This window comes from Notothenia rossii, assembly GCF_949606895.1.
Source record: "Notothenia rossii genome assembly, chromosome: 4".
Classification (NCBI taxonomy): domain Eukaryota; kingdom Metazoa; phylum Chordata; class Actinopteri; order Perciformes; family Nototheniidae; genus Notothenia; species Notothenia rossii.
The window spans coordinates 89,531,668-89,550,544 of NC_136902.1; the positions used below are offsets into that span (position 1 = coordinate 89,531,668).

The following is an 18,877-nucleotide window of genomic DNA, read 5'->3' on the forward strand; positions in this document are numbered from 1 at the left end:
GCACCTCGGAGTGACGCGCCCACATCACCTTCCCACTGGAGTCCATGGACATGGCCGGCTCCTCCCGTCCCATCTGAGCAGAGAGAGGAGGGGGGGGGGGGAGGTAAGGTAAGGATCAGAGATGTCAAAAGTACTCACATCCTTTACTCAAGTAGAAGTACAGATACTCGTGTTTAAAATACTCTGGTAAAAGTAGAAGTACTGACTAAACTTCTTTACTCAAGTCAAAGTAAAGAGGCTTTGAAATGTACTTCAGTAAAAAGTACCCATAACTAGCAGCTGTTTTAAAGAGTACCTGACCTCCCTTTATATTAATAGAACAATAATGTCATTGTTAGCTAATGAATGTTTCCATGGTGACCAACGGCAACATGACAACGTTTTCATTGGTCCCTCTTCTTTAGAGAAGACCAGGAAATGATGGATACACGGATCGTGTTCAAATCAATAGGCACGCAATGACTCTAAATAATAATGATCACGCCACCAAACACACATTCAGACTAAAGGAACCAGCCTGTTTGGAAAATGAGAGAAGTAGAAAGTACAGGTATTTGTGTTCAACATGTGAGAAGTAGAAAGTACAGGTATTTGAGTTCAACATGTAAGAAGTAGAAAGTACAGGTATTTGTGTTCAACTTGTAAGAAGTAGAAAGTTCAGGTATTTGAGTTCAACATGTAAGAAGTAGAAAGTTCAGGTATTTGTGTTCAACATGTAAGAAGTAGAAAGTACAGGTATTTGTGTTAAACATGTAAGAAGTAGAAAGTTCAGGTATTTGAGTTCAACATGTAAGAAGTAGAAAGTTCAGGTATTTGTGTTCAACATGTAAGAAGTAGAAAGTACAGGTATTTGTGTTCAACATGTGAGAAGTAGAAAGTTCAGGTATTTGAGTTCAACATGTAAGAAGTAGAAAGTTCAGGTATTTGTGTTCAACATGTAAGAAGTAGAAAGTACAGGTATTTGTGTTCAACATGTAAGAAGTAGAAAGTACAGGTATTTGTGTTAAACATGTAAGAAGTAGAAAGTTCAGGTATTTGAGTTCAACATGTAAGAAGTAGAAAGTTCAGGTATTTGTGTTCAACATGTAAGAAGTAGAAAGTACAGGTATTTGTGTTAAACATGTAAGAAGTAGAAAGTTCAGGTATTTGAGTTCAACATGTGAGAAGTATAAAGTACAGGTATTTGTGTTCAACATGTAAGAAGTAGAAAGTACAGGTATTTGAGTTCAACATGTGAGAAGTAGAAAGTACAGGTGTTTGAGTTCAACATGTAAGAAGTAGAAAGTACAGGTATTTGAGTTCAACATGTGAGAAGTAGAAAGTACAGGTATTTGAGTTCAACATGTAAGAAGTAGAAAGTACAGGTGTTTGAGTTCAACATGTGAGAAGTAGAAAGTACAGGTATTTGAGTTCAACATGTGAGAAGTAGAAAATACAGGTATTTGAGTTCAACATGTAAGAAGTAGAAAGTACAGGTATTTGAGTTCAACATGTGAGAAGTAGAAAGTTCAGGTATTTGAGTTCAACATGTGAGAAGTAGAAAGTACAGGTATTTGAGTTCAACATGTAGAAGTAGAAAATACAGGTATTTGAGTTCAACATGTAAGAAGTAGAAAGTACAGGTATTTGAGTTCAACATGTGAGAAGTAGAAAGTTCAGGTATTTGAGTTCAACATGTGAGAAGTAGAAAGTACAGGTATTTGTGTTCAACATGTGAGAAGTAGAAAGTACAGGTATTTGAGTTCAACATGTAAGAAGTAGAAAGTACAGGTATTTGAGTTCAACATGTAGAAGTAGAAAGTAAAAAGTCGTAGTGGAGTAAAGTACTGATACCAGAAAGATGTACTTAAGAACAGTAACAAAGTATTTGTACTTCACTAATTCCCACCTCTGGTAAGGAACGTTTATGTATCAACTCAAAGTGTTGTTTTTTCATTATGTATTGTGTCTTGATATGTGTCCATGTTGATGTTACACATGGAGCTGCTGTGATGCAAGTCAAATGTCAGACTTGATCTGACCAATAAAGTATTATCGTATCGTAAGTACTCATTAATTAAGAGTAAGAGATACTCTATTACTCCCTGAGGGGAATTTCAATGTTCACTATGGTGTTATTCACATTACATCACACACAAGACATTTCAAAACATCAGCAAGGACTGGTTTGGGCGTTTCTTCTGACATTTATAAACCAAACCACAAATTGAGAAATGAATTGGCAGATTTCACAATAATGAGTTGCAGCCCTTATGATTTCCGCTTCCTGCTGCTGTCCACAGGGGCCCATTAACAAAAGAGGGCTTTCCAATAGTCTATCGATCGGTCTGTACTCAAAATGTGAAAGTGGCTAAAGCAGGAAAAAAGGCTGACGGCTTGTGTTTATTTTTACCAGGGAAAGAGAAGCCCTTGTTCTTTGAACGGTTGAGTGTTACTCAGACCTGAATTTGAACAGTCACATTACAACAGTTATTAAGTCTGCATACTAGGGCTGAACGATATACCGTGTCATGGCGATAACCGCGATATTCACATCGCAGGGACGAGCGATTTAAAAAAAAAATTTTTAGGGCGTTTGATATTAAGTAGGTAAATTAGCTCAAACACGTCATGTTACAATTATTTTGCTGCTTGCTACAAAAGGAAAACTTGCGCGGCTCTCATGTCAGGGGTACTTGAGTGAGTGACATGCAGGCTCTGAGTCTGCATGCACAGCAAACAACTATTTCAGATGCCTTTGCCGGTGTTGCACCATACTGTATGAGAAAGGTTCAAAACGGCATAAAGGAGCTGGTGTATAGCTGTTCTTCATTTTATTTTTATAATGTTGTTTAAAAGATGTCCACTACTTTGCTGCTATTTGCACAAAAAAGGTTTTAATTGTGGAATAAAAAGTTAAATGACCTATTTGGTCACGTATGTTAATTCCCATATGTGATAATGAAGCTTCCTATAGTTTAATGTAATACGTTTCATCTCTTGGATCCCTTCTAGACCCCACTCTTCTTCATTCAAAGATGAACCCCCTTATTTGAGGGTAAGCAACCTGCATTATCATGACATGTTCGATCATGACTTAAGGTATGATGAGTCAACCAGTTAAGATCCAGACGTCCGTGACTAAAATCCTTCATCCGGTTAAATATAGTTAAAAAACCTAAATATCCCTTCTTATTTAGAGTTCTCTTACCAAACACATTTTCACTTGTTCTATTGGCAGGTTTTTTTACTTATTTCAAGTGAAAACACCTTGTTTTTATTATTGTTTAACTTGTTTTTGGAGCAGCATTTTTTCCAGTGTGCGTGATGTACCTTGATGATGATGCTGCCTTCATCGTAGCCCAGCGCCACACTGTTGGACCCCGCCTGTCCAGAGATACACCAGACCCGCTCCATGCCGTAGTTCAGAGTGTTCTCCAGCCGGTAGGTGTTGGAGTGCCACACCCGAACAGTGCCTGTGGGTAATCAGAATCAAAATACTTCACGTTTCTCGGGGAGAATTGGATGTTGTGACAGTTGGCCCGTTTTAAAATGAAATAAAAGATTAAAAAAAACGATTAATACATCAAATATATTACAAATATTTATTTTAAAGTGCAATAATAACATGAAATATATTTTGTAACCATAACATGTCCACTAAGCTAAAGTAAAAATGTTGATAGAAACATAAGTAGTTAAATTAAAAAGTGAAATAAAATAAAAACACAGCTATTATATATAAATACGTTAAATTAAAAGGTTCAATACAAAGTTAAAGTCAAATGTGCACATAGTACGACACGGTATATAACGTGTATATTAAAATATGTACAGTGGTGTGTTAGTATTAATCACATAACAACAAAGAGGTCAAATGTAACAAAGATGTTGTGGTGTTTTTGTAACTTGTTGAAATACACGACGTACCGTCCTCGGAGCCGGTGAGGATGATTGGCAGCTCGGGGTGGAAACAGACGCAGGTCACATTCTGGGCGTGACCCTCCAACGTCTGAACACACGTTTTGTTCTGGAGGACACACACACACACACACACACACACACACACACACACACACACACACACACACACACACACACACACACACACACACACACACACACACACACACACACACACACACACACACACACACACACACACACACACACACACACACACACACACACACACACACACACACACACACACACACACACACACACACACACACACACACACACACACACACACACACACACACACACACACACACACACACACACACACACACACACACACACACACACACACACACACACACACACACACACACACACACACACACACACTAATTAAAGCCACTTTCCTGCTATTCTTATGTGATGAAGACCATGTTTCGCTCACTTGCAGACATGTACAGCTCAGTTATGGATTCATACACTTAATATAGAAGATTGACAGGAAAGATATTTGTTCAAACTGGACGTGTTGACTGTCTGCAAAAAGAAACATGTATTCTTAATGGTAGAGAAGTTTAGTTGTATTTGATTCTGTCCTTTTAACAAGAAACAGTGCCACTCTTCAGTGGATAAATAGAGACGGATGAGGCAGAAAGACTGCGCTGGCGTGAAACATTTGTATCAGAAGTTATTTGGAGGACCTGAGAGGCGGGAAAAGCCATTTATCAGGATTAGGTTCAGGCGAGAAGCCATTTCTTTTAGAGTACAGTTCATTACCTGATAATCCCAGATCTTGACCAGGCGGTCGTCGGCCCCCGATATGAGGTAGGGCTTGTCTCCTCCGTTGTAATAATCGATGCAGTTCACCCCCTTCTCGTGGCCCTCCAGAGTGAAGTTGGGGGTCTTGGAGCCGAGCTGCCACACCTGCAAGGAAAGAAAAGAGGGCGAAGCAAGTTTATTTATTCAGCACTTTTCAACACAAAGCAATTCAAAGTTTTCTTAAGACATTACGATTTCTGCAAGTTTGTTCCAGATATACCCCGAACCGCATTCTCACATTCCTCTACCTTTGACAGTTTTCTAACCTTTCCATATTCCTTTCATCTTTCTCTTTCATCCATTTTGCATCCCAAGTCAACATACAGTATGTTGCTGTTACCCGAACCCATCTTTGATCTTTAAACCACTTATGATATTCAAACCTTAGATAGGTAGTAGGGTAGAACAAAGAGGACGGGTTTTGTAAGGGCCGGTTCGAGATCATTTAAAGCCTCCATCTCTGAGAAGTGGTGTTGGGAGTGAGGGTGTAGAAAAGCCCCCTGACCGAGAGGCAGCTGATTTGTTTGCGTGAAAGAAAACCGGCGTATAAATCGTTTTTCCTGCTTGAAAAATAAGTAATTAACAAGCGATTTAAGCGAGTGTAATGTTAAAAAGTAATCTACCAGAGTGCCTTTGTTCCAGAGAGGGTGTTACATTGAGAGATAGAGGGGAAAGACAATGCCTGGCGGGCTCGGGTTTCGAACCCACCCACCCGCTACTGTAGTGACAACTCCTGTCAGTTATTGCATCTCTGCGTGAAATGAAATGAGGTTGATGGTTAAATTAGCTTCACATGTCGGCCGACTGAGTTCTGAGCCATTTAGATCTAGAAAGGCCTTGGGGCGATGTTGTTTGATTAAACACAATATATGCACTCCACTATGCTGTCCTAGTATTTGGTGGATCTGAAGCTCTTAATATGATTGCTCATATTTCAAGCCATCTTGATCCCGGCCCCTTGCTTTGGGTCATTTTCATCAACCGGCCCCGTTCCAAACTAATTGAATAACCCCCTGGTCTAAGCCCATAGTTGCTTTTACATCATAGTGTTTTTTGCGATGTACAGCTTGAAATTATTTGACAAACTATAAAAAGGGGATCATTGTTATCACCCCCTACATCTCCTGTTCACTCTTTGCATAGAAGCCATGATAGATCTTTTGAATAACTTGGGTTACAGTAGTTGCGGTTGAACTTGTCTTTGCTATATTTTCTCAACTTCATTCATAACACATGGAAGAGCTTGTTATTTGCTGTGGTTCAATATGCTGTATAGCCTTTTATCTATTCACAATTTGTAGCAACATTAGAGATGCCAGCGATTATTCGATTTTTCGAATATTCTTTACAGTCCCCATAATCGAAAAAACAAATTTAAAATTCAATTTTATTTATATATTGGCTTAGTTTCAACCAAAAATATAGACTAATGCTAATAATAGTAATAGTATTAATAATTGTAAATGGCCATTGGTCACACCACCAGTTTGTTTTACTGTAAACTTGGAGGAAGCCAGCTGCGCAGGCTGCTGCTACACACCGACCCCGCCCCCCCCCCTCTCCGTCACACGTGCAATTGATTTATTGGCGATATACAGAACAGTGAGAAGAACACAACTAAAGATGAACAAAGCGGCACGTGCAAAGAAGAGTTCCTTGTGGAACTACTTCGAACTGACAAGTGCAAATGAAGTCAAATGCAAGCTCTGCAAAAAGACTTCGGTGTACCACAGCTCAACATCAACAATGCGTTCGCATTTGAGTGCGAAGCATGCCAAAGAAGTGCCTACAGAGAAAGACGCAGCACAGCCGGCCATTACTAACTTCACTTCAAGGCCACGTCGTGAATTTATTGCAATAACAGTGCAGCACAAACCTTCTTTCTGTCTTACACACATTTGCTTGTGTGTGTGTGTGTGTGTGTGTGTGTGGCCTAGCATTACTATAGTTGTGGGGAACTAAATCTGTTTACACAGTCACGTGTGGGGACTCGCCTCCCTTATGGGGACATAATGGAGGTCCCCATGAGGGGAATAATTACTTTTTCGGTGAAGACTTGGTTAGGTATGTGTTGGTTATGGTTAGGGTAAGTCTCCAGGAAATGCATGTAAGTCAATGTAATGTCCCCTGAAGTGATGTATACATGGTGTGTGTGTGTGTGTGTGTGTGTGTGTGTGTGTGTGTGTGTGTGTGTGTGTGTGTGTGTGTGTGTGTGTGTGTGTGTGTGTGTGTGTGTGTGTGTGTGTGTGTGTGTACCTTAATGGTTCTGTCCAGAGAGGCGCTGGCAAACTGATTGTTGTCTTTGGGGTTGATGACGATCTGCATGACGTAGTGAGTGTGTCCCTCAAACACCTGACTGCACGTCCACTTCCTCTCCCAGTCCCACAGCTTGATCAACATGTCATCTGAAAACACACGATGTTGAGCGTTTTGCAAATACGCCTCTACTTTTGTAGTTTAAAAAAGGTGTCCATGTGGTTCTTCCTTACCGCTGCTGGTGAGGATGTAGGGCTGGCTGGGATGCACCACGATGCAGCGGATGTAGTCGGAGTGAGCCTCGAACATGTGAACTCGCTCCAGAGTGTTGTAATTAAACACTCGGATCTGCATATCATCCTGCGGACAGACAGACAGAACAACAAGTGAGATTATTCCCAGACAAAAGACGAAAACACTGATTCAAATACAAATAATGACCCTTTATTTGAAGCACAATACTCACTGCTCCGGCGATGACCCAGTGCTTCCTGGCTACAAACTTGGCCACTCTGACAGGCAGGTCACACAGCTCGAAGGTTTTCACCATCATCTACACACACACAGCAGATACACATTACACACACTTTCTAGCCATCGGATAATCGTAAGGAAAATAAAATATGAACTGATTGCGTGTGTGAATTGAACTCAGGGACAGTTTCATCCCACAGGCCATAAGACTGTGAAACACCTGAACTTTTGAAAGAACATCCATAACATTCATCTGTTTGCAACTTATATATTCCAACTACTTGTATACATAGACTATTCTATTATTGCACTATTTCTATTGTTTTATTGTGTTGCACTGTTATAGGAGCCTGTGATCTAAGATTTTCATTGTCATAACCACACCGTAGCTACTGTATGTACACATGACAATAAAAGTCTTGAATCCTGGAACTTGAAGCTTGAATTAATGACTGTGCTTAGGCGAGTGATCAGATATGTGTTTGAGTGTGTAGAGGTGTGTGTAGAGGAGTGTGTAGAGGTGTGTGTAGAAGAGTGTGTAGGTGGATGATAGTAACCTGTGTTTCATGGTTCCACACCACCACGGTGCCGCTGTACAGACTGGCCACCATCCAGGGCTCAGTGGGGTGCAGGTCGGTGCTCTTCACCCGGTCTGAGCGAGCCGACAGCTTCCGCTTGATGTCCAACCGCAGAGGCTAGGAAGTAAAATAAGGGAACACATATATAAAAAAAGACTAACACAAAATATATAAAAAGATAGCCGCTCTCAACAGGGGGTAGTCCTTTTATAAAAGATTGTTGAAGCACTCAAATCAAATCAAAATGTATTCAAATATCTCACTATATCACAAGAGAAGCCCTTGTCTCTGGGGGGTTTACAGGGTATACACATCAACAACATTACATGAGTAAGATTAAAAACACATACAAGTATATCAGACAACCTGAATGACATATGTATGTAATTTGCTATATTGAAAAATTGTAATGTCACTTTGAGCTAGCCTTAACCGTAAGATGTATTATTAAGGAAAGTCGTTAACCCACTCTTAAATGTGGATAGGTAGTCTGGCTTCCTAACAAATACCTGACTTGACTCAATAGGCAATATGTACAATATTATAGTCTATGAGGCATTGTTTTGCATTAAATACACTTAATTCAATTACTTTTATTTCGTAAGGCATATTATTGTTCAGGTTTTGGAGATAGGAGGCCCTAAAGGAGGGGGTGTGTCTGTCAATACTTCCCATTCCACATTTAATATGCATGCCTGCTCCACAATGACTTTCAGTTAAAGCCTGTCAATGAAAATAAGTAGCTTTTGCCTTTGTGTCCTTTGAAATGTCATGAATAGGCCTTAAAAACATTTTGTAAACACATCTAAAAGTTTGTCATAACAACGTACAAATGAGGAATGATCTTTTCTGCTGGTTTTCACTTTGTGTTTCATGAAATATGTGCAGTTTGGGGGTTTTGTTGTCGCATGCATAGAAGTACTGTACAGTGTACTTTGAATGGAGTTTGTTATTCTGAAGGTTTGTGGACAGTGTAGCTACGCACACGGTGTCGCGTGCCACTGACGCAGAGCAACCGAACAACAATCGACACATAAACAAAGTTATTGCGAAGCTTTGTGTTTGTTTAATTATCCTACCATGGTTCCACGTCAGTGAGTCTCAGCCGTGCTGTCCGGTGAAATAATCCGCTTCCCTGTTGCCCTCGTCGGGCTTCTCTTAAACTCTACGTGGAGAGAAAACTGTGACCAAGCGAACATGAGTTAAAAAACATCAAGACTTCCGGTTTTAGTTTCACAATAAGAGTCAAACTGGTTCTCTGAAGATGTTGACGTTGAAAAATGATGTTATTGCACAATATACATATCAAACTCTAACATGGTTTTATGTGTGGTGACTACAAGCCAAAACATGCTGATGCTGTCTTTTAAGTAACATTTTTGAACACCTTAAAAGCAGCCCTTTCTTTTACGATGTAATGGTCATAAAAGCAATGCTTTTATTTTGAATTCAATAGGCCCCGATTCTAGCCGTTTCCGGTTAGAATAGCTCCACCGCTGTGTCACTTGCCGCAGTTTCTTTTGGCGACGTGGATCCTCAGCGCTTCCTGTGAGAGGCTCAGGATCCGGCTGCTGAGCAGAAGAACACGTTGTACCTGCCCTGCAAACACACAACACTCAAACTACACCGGGGTTATTTCTATTATAAATCACTTATGGGTAGTAACTAAGTACCCCACATTTACTTAATCAGGCTACTGTACTTATAACATTTTTAATTAGGCTGATCACTTCCATTTCCTGCTGTTTTACAGTTTTACTCCACTACAGTAGAGAGAAAATAGGCCTATTTACATTTTATCTGACATGCAGCTAGTTTCTTTAAAGATAGGCTACGAATGAATTATACAAAATACAATTAACTCTCGTGTTACCATGTGTCATTAAAGTTAGAGAAACACTTTATTGATCCCGATCCTTGGCCAAATTGTGCACCTATCTGACAGCCCTTAATTATATAGTTTAACAAAACAATAATTAATGCATTAATAGTTAGTATTTAATAACATGCATTACTCTCAAAGTTCTGCAGTAATAAGTCTACTTAAACTTTATTTGACATTTACATTTTCATGTTAATGCATATTACGCCCCTACTTTTACTCAAATTTAATTTAGCATTTTTGCAAGACTTTTACTTGTAACATTCTTCACTGTAGTATTGTTACTTTTACTTAAATAAAAATACCTGAGTACTTTGTCCACCACTAGTCTTAACCTTACATATTTACTTAGCAAATGTAAAATATGACCATCGATTAAAATAGCCTTTTGCTTTTTTGTATCATGCAAAAATTACAGAGAATTTAAGGTTTAATGTAAAACCTCAACAAGTTTGATTCTGACATTTCTTTGCAGTGCATCAGAGCTGTTCTCTTTACATTACATTATCCTTAAGTGCATTGATGATATTAAATCCGATGGTTAAAAGCTTCCTTCAGCTAAACAACATTATTACATGGTTTAGTTCAGGGGTTGGCAACCCGCGGCCCTTTAAGCCCTCTGCTCTGGCTCCCTTGAGTTTAGACAAAAATAAGAAGGAAATAAAATAAAAGTACTTGTAGGACTATTTATATTTTGTTGCACGGTTGAAAATGTTTCGTATCTTATATTTTGAGGTGATACTGTGACACATAAATAAAAAACAAAACGGTTTTAATTAGGTCAACTAAAATATGCGTCACATCCTGCTACGGTCCTGCGCGAGCGCCTTCTCTTGGAGGCACTCGCGCGGGGAACCCCGGCTCGATGAGCGAACTATGGATAAATCAAAGAAAAATACCGGAGGAACACAGGATTTAATTCTGTGTGGACAGAGTTATATGCTCTCACAGCAAACGATGCTGGTTTACCGGTATGTTTGATATGTAGAGAGAAGTTGTCAACGGTGCTGCAGCCTTTACGTATCGAGGAACAACACGGGAGAGGAAGACAGCTAACAATCTTCAGTCATAATTCAATGGGGTATGTAATTTATTTCAGAAAACACTTGTTGTTATATTCCATGGAATGCTCTTAACGTCCCGATAGCAATGAATATATTAAATGCTTTGACAATAAATACATACCAAAATTCATCTCTGGAAGCTGTAAAAAGCACAACCAATACTTTTAGCCGACCCGGCTAAGATAACTGGATGGCCTACCTGCCTGTCAGCCTTCCATCTCTGTTCCAGCTGTGCACAAACTTATCTAGTGGCCTCATTGATGATGCGCGTTCGTACTGTATGTGTTGGAGGAGGGACTCTGTAAGAAAGTCTGAAGGAAGAGGCATATTTTTTCCGGTTGTGCAATTATTAAATTCTAGCGCACTCGAGCTGGTTTCTCCATTCTTACCTACCCTACCTTTAACTCTCTTTAGGGTGCAGCTATATGTTTTATTTATATCAAAGTGGGCCCATTTTAATAATATTTTTTTTTCCTTCAAATGTTCAGAGGTTCAGAAGTGCTGTGTTTAATTTGTTTTAAAGTAGGCCTGTGTATTATTTGTAATTCTCCTTATAGGAGTTCTTTGTTTCTTATTAGAGGTTAACAGTTGTATATAATGTAATAAATAGCCTAATAAATGCAAAAAAAATGTAGTTTTTGTCTGATATAACAATAAATACAACTTTATTAGTTATCAAGCTATGAAATATGTTTTGCGGCTCCAGACAAAAACATTTGGGGGGAAAAGGAGCAAAATGGCTCTTTTGGTCAAAAAGGTTGCAGACCCCTGGTTTAGTTGAATACTCGATTGTGATTGGTCAATTCAGAACAAGTGACACGTTGTTCATCCAGTAGTACAGACCGCTGTCAAGGATTTATTGACCGTTGTTAACCCTCTTGCGTTTCGGGTCAAAAGTGACCGAGTGACTTTTTGATCATAAATATTGTGTTTTTCGTACAATTGCCTCAAGACCTTATGTTATCCTCCACACTAGGCCTCTGAACATATACATTCTATGATCACCACTTGCATTGATTTATTTGTGATTTATTCAACAGTGAAACACCCATGATGTTTTCGGTCAGAATTGATCGCCATAGGCAGTGAATGGGTATGAGTGTATTATGTTCATCCTGCAGATGGAAAACATCTCCACACACACACACACACACACACACACACACACACACACACACACACACACACACACACACACACACACACACACACACACACACACACACACACACATATTTCTTGTACTGTATGTCCCCCCACACCTTCCAGACCAAACAATTTACTCTAAGTTACGGGAACCTCTCACTTTCTTGCAATGTACGCACGCATGCACGCACGCACACACACACACACACACACACAGAGAGAAAGAAGTGAGTTCGATTTAACTGTATACAGTTTTGGCCTGAAAAGCAAACTGCATGCTTCACGTCGGGCTCCCTGATCAGCCTGTCGGGTGTTCTTTTACCCATAATGACCGCCTCGCTGCACACTATCCCTTACATAACACCCAGGTCTTATTTCCCAGCCCACAACTGCACAACCACAATCAATGCCCTCAATCCTCTACCATTAAATATAAAGTCCCATGCAAGAAATCCTGCTGTACATTTGAAACATCAGTTAACTTTACTACGACCGTTTGAGATCACTTCCTTGAGGCCTTTTTTCAGGTGTACATGGTGACGAATGCATCATCCAGTAAAGTATGATCAAAAGTGAAAAGCAAAGCTATGGCTTCATGAATTAACATTGTTATTAAAAATAGGAAAAATGACAAAATGTCATGTAAAAAGGGGTCCCTTGTAATTATAAAAACCCACACCGAATTATTGCCACCATTTCCCCTCAGATTTATGGAGCGTTGTTCAGCAAAAAAAATTCAAATTAACCCGTCTCACCTGAATCGAACCTGAGTTTAAAGCAGATCATAGAACACAAAATGTAGTTGGAAGTTAAACAACAGTGAAAACTGGGCTAATATGTGTCAGTGGGACAGAAACATGAGTTATTGATCCGTGTCTCCAGGACCTGTAAACAAGTCAATGTTTGCTAACACGTTGCTTGATTATAAGCTTTGATTATGCCCCTCCCTGTGAGCCCAGTGGCCGTCTACTCTAGAAGACAGCGAGACACAGCCAGAAACACACACACCCGCAGCCTGGCTGGGAGTTTGTGTGTGTGCTCACAGCCTCGCCGCGTCCCGCCGTCTCAGGGAGGAGAAGTCGGCGGAGCTGCAAATGAGAAAAGATTGAGTGTGTGTGTGTGAAGAAGTGGATGTGTGTTCGACTTCTGGGCTTAACGTAACGGCTCTGCGGATTGGTCCATTTGGGTATGGGCACGTCACTGTACCCAGGAAGAAAAAGAGAAATGTCCAACGAGGCGTTCTGGGGCAGCAGACAGGTCTTCTCTGTGTCGTGTTCGACTTCTGCTACGATTCAATCTTTATTCTTTATGTAGGAATCATTCAGTAAGTCCATCTATCACCTACAGCTTTTTCAAAATGCAGCCGCAGAACTCCTCTCACTGGTACCAGAGAGAGAGAGACATTTTAGATTTAGATTTCTTAAGATTTCTCATTTGTTTTTAAAGCACTGCATGGACTGGCTGCTGTCCACTACACGACCTCCTGACCCCTTTGTTTTCATATTAGAAAACACTTTCAGTTTAAAGAATGGTTATACATTGCACATACATGTATTGGCCCACTGTCTAATCACGGTCCAGAGGGACATTTCTGTGCTTAAAATGGGAAAATTCAGGATAAAAGTTAATGTATTACTTCTGTGACAATAAAAAGTCTGACCTTAATGGAAACACAATCTGCTTGCTCTTATTAGGATTTTCTTGAAATGAAAAAAAGGTACAGGGGTTTCAAGTCAGTTTATTACATAATGACATTATAAATTATGCAGAAATATGCAACACAGGACAGATAGGGCTCTTCTTATTGGCTCTTCTTAAACACTTGGTGGCAGACTTTGTCAAGCACGTGGATTTCCTGAAAGAGAACAGACCTTTAGACTGTGAGTTCAACATGATGCCACGAATGTCTCTTAATAACACAATCAGGCAGATTACATCTACAGCTGTTATAGATAGCGCTTCAATATCTCGTTTATTGTCATTGCGATAATGTGAATCTAATCGAGGGTTGGGAAATATTTCATCTTCAGTAGGTGAAGGGAGAAAGTGTTTTTCCTTTTGAATAATCTTATCTGGGTCAGCTAAAAAGAGTGCATGTAGTTCATTAAAGGTCCCCTATTATACTGTTGTTCATCAATATATCATAGGTCTCAGATATATACAAAACATGTCTCTGAAGTGTTTGGCTCCAAACACCAAACAGATCATTGCAGCATTACCCATAATCCCCTCTGTTTCAGCCCTGTTTCCAAAGTGCTGATTCTCTGTCTGTTACTTTAGATGAAAATAAGGAGCCCCCCCCCACGCCCCTCTGAGAGATATTTGGTTAAAAAGAACTCAATGGTGCTCTAGGAAGAGATTCAGGTGATAAGGGGGGGGGGGGGGGGGGGAGGGATTACCTTGGTTGCTGATTGGCTAATGGTTACACAAGACAAAAAATCGTTATGACATCATAAAGTGGCCAAAATCTGATCAGCTCATTTTCAGACAGGTTTTTATAGAAATGGATCAGGACAAAAAGAGAGAGAATCTTTGTTCCTGAAACTTTCAGAGTCTCTTTACACAGAGGGGACACATGTTGATGTAGAAGAGACATGAAGAAGTGGATTTTGCATAATAAGTGACCTTTAAGAAAACATTTAATTTCCTGGCAAATCTGTAAAACTTTTTACAACTTTTCTCTTATTTTATGTCACTTTTTTTCTCACCAGGTGTAGCACATCTCCCTCGAGCCAGTGCTTCCAGCCCCGATTTGCTTTCTCGCCCTTCTGAAAACACACCAGCTTGTCCCCATCCCAGGTAACCGTTGTCTTTATAACCACAAAAACACACATAGTGGTTATTACTCAAATGTAGTGTTTTACAAGTGATGACAAATAAACTACGGAAGCACTTTGGTGTAAAAAAATAACCTACCATGACCTTCCGGTTGTCCAGGCCCTTTGTTTGCTCCTCGAACTCCTCCCCGATGGTGAAGTTGACCTCGTAGTTCCTGAAGGTGCTTAGCGTCTTCGTCTCAAACTTGTCTCCGTTCTGCACGATCACCTTGGTCTGGTGCAGGTGGGACGCTATCTTTCTGGTGGCAAAGTCAATGTCTGCGAGTACAGGAGTGAATATCAGCGTTAGAAGAGAGAGCCAGTCAGCAAATATTTTACTCAAGTATGATTTTAACATTCTTTTCATTTACTTGAGTATTTCCATTTCATTATACTTCATTATTTTTACTTTACTAAGTGTATTTTGAAACTTTAGTTACTTATATTAAGATTTTGCATTAAAAACATGTGTGAAGAGGCTAAGCCAAAGCTTTAAGCCACTGAGGATCCGCTTTGTTTACGTAATTGACGAACACTTGAGCTTGAAGAAGTCAGATACAAAGTTTCCCGTTTAACTCTCAGTCTATTTATCGTCAAGTTATCGTTAAATCACTTTTTTCAGTCAGCATACAAAAATGACACTTATGCACAATGATACCAAACTTCACCTTAGCATAGAAGATGTGTGTATGTGTGCTTTGGTGTGTTTGGTCAAAAATGGTTGAGTAAGCAAACATGAGTTCCTTCTTTTATGCCCTTAGCTCTAATTGGCCGTTATCATCTCTAACGATTAACCGGTGTTATGACTGTTTGAGATATAAAAAGATAAAAAGATCAAATTTATTGCACATTTTTTTTATAGAAAGTCCTGATATCAATGTTTTGTTTATCACAATTTAGTTGCTTGTAATTGCTTGTAACGTTTGCTGATGTGTCGGTACTTTACTTAAAGGTCACCTATCATGCTATCTTTAGGCAATAGCATAGGTCTCAGATATAAAAAAAATATATAAAAAACATGTCTATGAAGTGTTTTGCTCAAAATACCAAACAGATCACCCATTCTAGCCATGCCTCATATCCCTCTATCTCACTTCCTGTTTCAAAAGTGCTGACTTGGGGTATAAAACTTTAAAAAAAAATGTTGATAAAAAAAGGAGGGGGCTGAGCTCATGCGGGAGATTCTACCGGCAGATACTGCCGTGATGAAACGCCATATCATGGATTATCAAGGATTATCTCTGAAACAGTATGGAGCTCAAAGGCTTTCTCTCTTGCCGGTTATACCACAAGGTGAGTTCCTTTTTACTTCCTGCTTCTTCACACACAAGCTCTCCAGTACAGGTTAGCTCTGAGTGTTAGCGATGCTAATGTGAACACCGACCATATTACGTCCAAAACAGTCGGGCATTGTTTCTGATAGCAACGTTTCTGATAGGGCCGTGGGTCCACATTTCAGATATAACGTCATATCGGACGCAAATCTGGATCAGCTCCGTTGTTCCCCCGTTTTTAGAGATTTGGGTACGGAGGAAAAGAAAGAGGGTTTTATTTTCTGACGCTGCCTGAGTTCCCCGACACACCGGGGACACATGGTTATGTATAAAAGACATCAAAAAGTGCATTTTGCATGATAGGTCCCCTTTAAGTGAGAATTTAAATATAGGACCTTTATATCTAAAAAAATGATATGCTAAGATACTGTGCTACTACTCTACTGTTTTTTTTTATACATTTCTTAAATTGGCTTAACATTGACAAAAATGATAAACCTAATAATATTCTATCATATGTGAAAAGAGCCATCCTGCAAACCAAAGGGCCTTGGATACTAAAAGTACATTTTATAGATAACTATTTTGAATTTCTACCGTAATATTTTCAGTCAAAGTGTTTTATCTGTAACGACGTTTTTTAAGATAATATTTTTTCCAATTTTAGTAAAATAAAGGATTTGAGAACTTCTTACACCACTGTCAGTCAGTCAGTCAGTTTGGTGAATAGTTGATAATCTTTCTGTACACTTACACACAAAAGCACTCATCCACTGACACACATGTGACACTCCAGGCGGTTTATTAGGATTCTTCTTCTATGGTTTTTCTGACAGTCTCATTTACACTTTAAAATATGACCTTACTCCGAGTCAAATGAGTTCCTGCTCCTCGCTCGACATCTCGCCCTTAGCACCACCCGCCACATCACTCAGATATTCATATCCCATTTGCCTAAACGTGAAAATTCAATTCCGTGCCATCACTCTTGCAGACGAGGCCCCTATATTTACCCATCTAAATAATATTTTTGACCAATTTCCATAAGGATGTCATTTTCCCATCCGTTCCATGGAAATGAGGCCTTCAGGATTTCCTGGATTTCGTGTGAGCTGAGTAGCCGGGATGTTTTATGAATTGCAGATAGAGTAGTGAATAATGAACGGGGGCCTGATCAACGACGCTGGCCAAAAAGGGCTCTATCTTCCTCAGTTATTTTTATTACGAGCTGGCCTGCTGCCTGATCCAGAGTCGCATCTCATTTTACCGTTCGGTGGATCAGGAGTATGCAGAAAGGGCTGAATCAATATTTATTTGGCGCTGTAACAGACGGCAGCAGCTCTCAGAATGGAGGTTAACTTGTTCTGACAGCAGCTCAGTGAGGAGATGAAGCAGTGCCACAGAATTCCTCTGCTTTCCTCCTCTCTCTCACTCTTTCTGTCACGCAAACATCCTGCTCATTCCTCCCTCTCTACTTGGCTGCATATTTAAAGACAACCTGCTAATTGAATCCTGTTTTTAATGAGGGGGTTACAAGCCAAACCTCTCCTTCTATACCGTAATAATCAAAAGTGGAGCTCACCGATGGCCTTCATGATGTCCTCGAAGTTGTCGTTGCTCACCATCTCCCATCGTCCATTATAGTCTGCAGGCATTGTTGATCCGTTTGATGAGTGGAGATATCAGTTAACCGTACGCTTCTCAGACTAAGAGACACAGTTAAATCCCAACCCCTTTATATGCATCGGCAAATGTGTGTGTGTTTGTGTGTGTGTGGACATAAAGTACAGGGTCCAACTGATAACTCCATCATTGTGTGTAGAGTATGATAACAAGTCCAAGTTTGCACCGTTTGTTGTAAACCTGCTGCTGCGCTTAATGTTCATCCTTCATATTACATTATTACATGGCTTAGTTGAATACTCGATTCTGATTGGTCTATTCAGAAGACGTGACATGTTATTAATCCAGAACAGCAGACAGATCGCTGTCAACGATTTATTGACTGTTGTTAAAGACGTTTATTACGTGGTTTAGTTGAATACTCGATTCTGATTGGTCAATTCAGAACACGTAACACGTTGTTAATCCAGAACAGATTGACCGTTGTTAAAGATGCTTACATCGGCAGAAAGAAGTTTGGTCGATTTAACTGTAGGCCTATACAGATGGCCGAAAAGCAAACTGCATGCAAACTGCAAACTGGGACAAGAAAAACAGCGGAGAAGTAACGGGGCAGAAACCCTCCTTTTTACACAACGGTCCATAGACATCAAACGGCGACACATATTCAGTTGCCAGTTCCTTTGGCATTAGGGCAGGGATATCTAGATACTTCCCAAGGTTTGACATAATGAATTGTGCTACTTTTAAAGCAAGCAGCGATGTTTTCAAATCTGTAATCAAAAAGCTCCTCAAAAAAGCTATCGAAGCAGTTCCTGCCGTTGCTACGTTAGTTCAAACGGTAACAACGGACTATTTTTCTTAGCGGATGCATGTCAATTTAAATAAATAATAGCGTACTATTTTTTAAATCAATAAAAACATTTTCTAAATCTATAAAAGCATTTCAATTCATGTTGAGAATGTGGCCATGGCTTCGCGTCGGGCTCCCGATCAGCCTGTC

The 18,877-nt window shown here is 39.8% G+C and overlaps 2 protein-coding genes across 2 annotated transcripts in view; both read right to left on the reverse strand.

The window, feature by feature from the left end:
• The window catches only part of LOC307034962 (coatomer subunit beta'-like), a 22,345-nt gene extending 13,079 nt beyond the window's left edge, over positions 1-9,266 (reverse strand). Inside the window, exons 1-9 of the mRNA XM_079673886.1 lie at positions 9,149-9,266; positions 8,049-8,186; positions 7,484-7,570; positions 7,251-7,377; positions 7,018-7,166; positions 4,720-4,866; positions 3,910-4,009; positions 3,313-3,455; positions 5-73 (exon numbers count right to left, since the gene is read on the reverse strand). Of these exons, the coding sequence (XP_079530012.1) occupies positions 5-73; positions 3,313-3,455; positions 3,910-4,009; positions 4,720-4,866; positions 7,018-7,166; positions 7,251-7,377; positions 7,484-7,570; positions 8,049-8,186; positions 9,149-9,151 (963 nt within the window). The 5' untranslated portion in view covers positions 9,152-9,266. The remainder of the gene's footprint in view (positions 1-4; positions 74-3,312; positions 3,456-3,909; positions 4,010-4,719; positions 4,867-7,017; positions 7,167-7,250; positions 7,378-7,483; positions 7,571-8,048; positions 8,187-9,148) is intronic.
• Positions 9,267-13,883: 4,617 nt separating this feature from the next.
• On the reverse strand, positions 13,884-17,992 carry rbp2a (retinol binding protein 2a, cellular). The gene is made up of 4 exons (XM_079679429.1): positions 17,834-17,992; positions 15,078-15,256; positions 14,870-14,971; positions 13,884-14,016 (listed from the first exon to the last, which is right to left on the reverse strand). Exons 1-4 carry the CDS (start codon positions 17,904-17,906, stop codon positions 13,963-13,965), a joined length of 408 nt encoding a protein of 135 aa, XP_079535555.1. The 5' UTR covers positions 17,907-17,992; the 3' UTR covers positions 13,884-13,962.
• Between the last annotated feature and the right edge of the window lie 885 nt (positions 17,993-18,877).

What these genes read in the sequence shown, in the direction of transcription:
- rbp2a (XM_079679429.1), bottom strand. Translation starts at nt 17,906, where the DNA reads ATGCCTGCAGACTATAATGGACGATGGGAGATGGTGAGCAACGACAAC. An exon ending in GGACATCATGAAGGCCATCG is followed by an intron (nt 15,257 to 17,833) that starts GTGAGCTCCACT and finishes CTGTACTCGCAG; the next exon opens with ACATTGACTTTGCCACCAGA. An exon ending in AGGGAGATGTGCTACACCTG is followed by an intron (nt 14,017 to 14,869) that starts GTGAGAAAAAAA and finishes GTTCTCTTTCAG; the next exon opens with GAAATCCACGTGCTTGACAA.